This window comes from Antrostomus carolinensis, unplaced genomic scaffold (assembly GCF_000700745.2).
Source record: "Antrostomus carolinensis isolate BGI_N321 unplaced genomic scaffold, ASM70074v2 Scaffold34432, whole genome shotgun sequence".
NCBI lineage: Eukaryota > Metazoa > Chordata > Aves > Caprimulgiformes > Caprimulgidae > Antrostomus > Antrostomus carolinensis.
In genome coordinates, this window is record NW_010298230.1 from 1 (window position 1) to 4,375 (window position 4,375).

Genomic DNA, 4,375 nt, shown 5'->3' on the forward strand with positions numbered 1-4,375 from the left:
CCTCTCTGGGCTGGGGATTGTTGCTGCCATAGGAGGTGGCGAGGAAGGCTGCTCCCCTAGTGCCCGCACCCCCGTGTCCGGCACGCACTCTCCCAAAAACCCCAAAGTCCACTTAGAGTCACAGAATGGTTTGGGTGGGAAGGGACCTTAAAGATCATCCAGTTCCAACCCCCCTGCCATCAGCAGGGACACCTTCCACTAGACCAGGTTGCTCAAAGCCTCATCCAGCCTGGCCTTGAACACCTCCAGGGAGGGGGCATCCACAACTTCCTTGGGCAACCTGTTCCAGTGTCTGACCACCCTCACAGGGAATAATTTCTGCCTAATATCTCATCTAAACCTCCCCTCTTCCAGTTTAAACCCATTTCCCCTTGTGCTGTTACTACCCACCCTTGTAAAAAGTTCCTCTTGGAATAGTAGGCTTGGGGTATTGGCGCTGCTGACTTCTGCTGGGGGGTCATAGTGGGGGTATCACAGCTGCCAGGGTCTACGAGAGATTGGAAATGTGAGGATCCCAAATTGCAATCCTTATTGTCATTCTAAAGGAAATAAGGTGGGAAATGTGGTTTTATTCTCATAACTTCCAAGCTATGGACAAGAATGTGAAATGCTCTCCTTCCAAAGCAGATGGGTGGAATCCAGACAATATGAGACACAAAAAACTTGTGCAGGAACTAAAATAAACCTCAGTGTTCCTGTATCACGCTGCTGCATCTGCCTGAATCATTTAAAGGTGTCCATCCCCAGTTATCCAATGGACCTCCATTCTTAGTGGCCATGAGTCTTTGCTGAGGCTTGCTGCTGTTTGCATAATATTGTTAATGGCCATAGTGGGGGTTGTCACTCTGATAGGTGTTCCTCTCAGGAAAATAAGTGTTTCAAAAGAGGAAGGTACCAAAAGCATTGCTGGGGTAGTGAATGTTTGCTAGCGTGAAACCTTACAGTGTGGACACTTGATGGCACCCTGATCTTAAGAACTGAAGGGAAGTAAGTCTAATGTAGTTGTTAAATGTTAGCTCTTCGGTCACTAGGGTGGACCCTAAGCACACTAAAATTCCTTTGTATGCTTTTTTTATTTTAAAAACGCTTAATCTTCTAGGATCACAATGAATTTTGTGAGAGAGTACTTTTCCCATCTGTAAAAATAAACAAAACCAAATGTAATTACAACCAAAACAGCATATTTATTATTAGATTATTAGTGACAAGCAGTTAAGAACACTGGAATTGTCTTGATGATCCTGTGTTATTTGATGATGCTGGTTCTTCACTTGTAAAACCCTGAATTTGTCCTGCCTGCTCTTTCAGCATCATAGCAATCTGTTATGAAGAGAAATTTCTCTTCCTTTTTCATTCTTCTGAGCTATTCTAAAAAAAAATCAGGGGGTTGTGGTGAGGAGTGGATCAAGAAGTCTAACACACAAAAGTTAACCAGCTGTAATGGATTGGATAATACCAAATATTTTTACAATCTATTGGCGGTCTTTAATTAAATGCACGAGCAGTGGTACCAAATACCGTGTTTTCTATTATCTCCTTGAATGTGGATCACATTTCTCTACAGTAACTGAAATCTGGCTTGTTCTCATTTGCTGAAGCGTGGTCTCTCTTGGTGAAGTGATAGAAACTCTTGATAAGCTGCTGACCCACTGGGCCACCAATCTCTTAAGTTCCACCTCTTCCCTTCAGAAGCTGCTTGTTGCTCAGAAAGATCCATGCTGTAGAAGAGAAGGCTGCAAAGGATCTGGGCAACTTTTTGACGTGCCTTTCAGAGCTTGTCAGTCTGTTTCTGCACGTTTGGTTCTTGTACTTTACTCCTGCAGCACTGGTGAAGATATATAGTCTGCCTGGCAACAAAGTCCTCCAGAGAAAGTAGCTTCTTAAAGGCAAGGTGTCTTAGGGGCTAAATGAAAGTTCTTGTCAAGAGCAGAATAAAATATACAAATATTTTCATAAAGATATTTTAGAAGGGGGGGGGGGGAAAGCCAGCCTATCTAGAGATTACTGCATGTAGCCTCCTATCTCTTTAAAAAATAAATGCATATATTTGTCGTTTTGTGGTGAAATTACTCAATTTCTGCTTATACTGATATAGTTACCCATTTTAAAAGCATATACAAAGTCCAGAAAGTAACTGATGCAAGGGGTCTTAAAAAAAGAGTATCTTGTAAATTAGAAAGTGTAGTATTCTTTTGTTATACGTCCCACATGGATATAGTCCAAAAGTGGTGCTTAATATGACAAAACTAAATGACTTGAAAAAGTGGTTTGATAAGCAAAGATTTCCCTATTTCACTTCCTGCTTTCACAAGTACTTGGCAATGTAAAATCTCTTCGGAGCTGTTTGAAACATTTGCTTCTTTGAAAATATTATTTAAAAGGCTATCTAGAGGAGCTGGGAAACAGAGGTTTCCCTGCTGGATAAGAACAGCAATCAGAATATTCACTTTTAATTTCCTGTCTCCAGAGTTGTCCAAAACCCTATGTCTTGGAGGAAATAAAATAAATGCTAGAAAGGACAACTTGGCCTAAATCAATTAATAGTGTGATTATGGTATGATCTTAAGCATGTGAGTATCCCCATGTTTATTTCATCTTTTCTATGTGTTGAAGTGCTTTGCAAGATCTGAGCTTTAAGGGGAAGCCTAGTTGTATCTGACCATCAGTCTTACTAATTAGGGAAGCTTTTGCTTTCTGTAAAACTAAATGGCAGAAAAAACATTGTCGTGGCTTCAAATGGTACCTGCTTCTAAAACAAAAAGAGATGCTCTGTGCATCAGTGAATATTTTTACTTTTCATTTATTTTGATAACTTAAATGTCTATAGCATGTACTTATCTCTGAAAACATCTGTGTCAACCCTGTTCAGAAATCATTTTCACACCTCTAATGCTGTTGTGGTTTTGCAACCATTACAACTGCATTAATTTCATATTTTAAAGTTTTTCTCTGACGTAGGCTACAAACATGGCAAGCAAAATCACTGCATTAAAAAGCTAAAACCCTGTTGACTCATGTCCACACTTGATCTAACCTGGTTAAAGCTCCATGTGCAATACTTTATTTTTAAAATATCGTCAACACATTGATTTTCTGATCTATTTTAGGACATTATATTGGCTTTTTAGTATGAATAGCATATAAAACAGTTGATTAAACCAGCCTTCTGAAATGTCAAACTCTCAAGTCACTTAGATATCAATACCTAGAGTTAAAACTGTTATGAGAAAGATCCAAGAGGTCGATACTCAACCATACACAAAGGAAAATATACCTTGAAATATCAAAAGCTCTTCTAAGGGTATAAAATTTTCCCATACTCCTTGTAAAGATTCTATATCACAGACCTCAGTAATTTAGCATTATTTACAGAGATACACAACCAGGCTAGTAAAAGATGTGACAGACTGAGTTTAAATGAGTGAGATATCTTGTGTGAGGTACAGTCAAGAGATATTTCCAAAGAACTAGTGCCAATTTCTAACCTCTAGTTCACTTCAAACAATCAGTTGATGAGCCTGCTAGCTTAGGCCCTCAGCCTTTTGTGTGGTTTTGGGCCCTATAGTACAAAACGATACTTTTACATTCACAAAGAAAGCAAACATTTTTTTTTCCCCCTACAGAATCCTAAATTAGCATCTCTAGGTAGCTAATTTGATATATCCTTTTCATTTATGTACAAATACCCAAATGTATGAGCAAATACAAGCTTGAGTAAATACAAATTCTGTAATCTTTTCCATCTGTGTTAGAGCCAAAATCCAGGACAGATTCTGCAGGCTTTCATCACAGACTTGATTTCACAAAATTCAATTCCACTTTTTCGCTAGACACAACTTACAATGCAGCGGAAACTTCTTGTTCTCCAGTAGATTGTGTGTAGGTGGAGCTAGCTCGTTCAGCTGTGTCAACATAGAAAACGGGACAGTATTTGGAGAAGTGGAGCGCAATCTGCTTTCGGAAGAAGCTATGAAGATACTTCCTAAATTTTTCTCCAGCGAAGGCATAAATTACCGGATTGATACAACAGTGGATCATTGAGATTGTTTCTGTTACTTGGGTTGCTTTGTGCAGTTGCCCACTGCCTTCACAAGTAGTGATGGAAAATGTACCTTGAAAGTCACGCAAGAGAATGCAAATGTTGTATGGTGCCCAGAAAAAAAAGTAGACAATCATGATGATAAAAATAAGCCTGACTGCTTTATGTTTCTTCTCATTCCTACATTGCAGTAATGTCTTTATAATTTGTGTGTAGCTGCAGATCATAATGAGCATTGGGATAACAAGTCCCAGGATGTTCATTTTTAAGGTCAGGAATTGCTTCCATATATATCTCTGGTCTGGTGGATAATGAGCACTGCAAGTATAACGTGAA

At 39.2% G+C, this 4,375-nt stretch overlaps 1 protein-coding gene across 1 annotated transcript; it reads right to left on the reverse strand.

The window, feature by feature from the left end:
- Positions 1 to 3,740: 3,740 nt before the first annotated feature.
- Positions 3,741 to 4,368, reverse strand: LOC114818305 (C-C chemokine receptor type 5; the record flags this gene model as incomplete). The annotated part of the gene is made up of 1 exon (XM_029083594.1): positions 3,741 to 4,368. A coding segment is annotated over one exon (531 nt), but the record flags the coding sequence as incomplete, so codon positions are not given.
- Between the last annotated feature and the right edge of the window lie 7 nt (positions 4,369 to 4,375).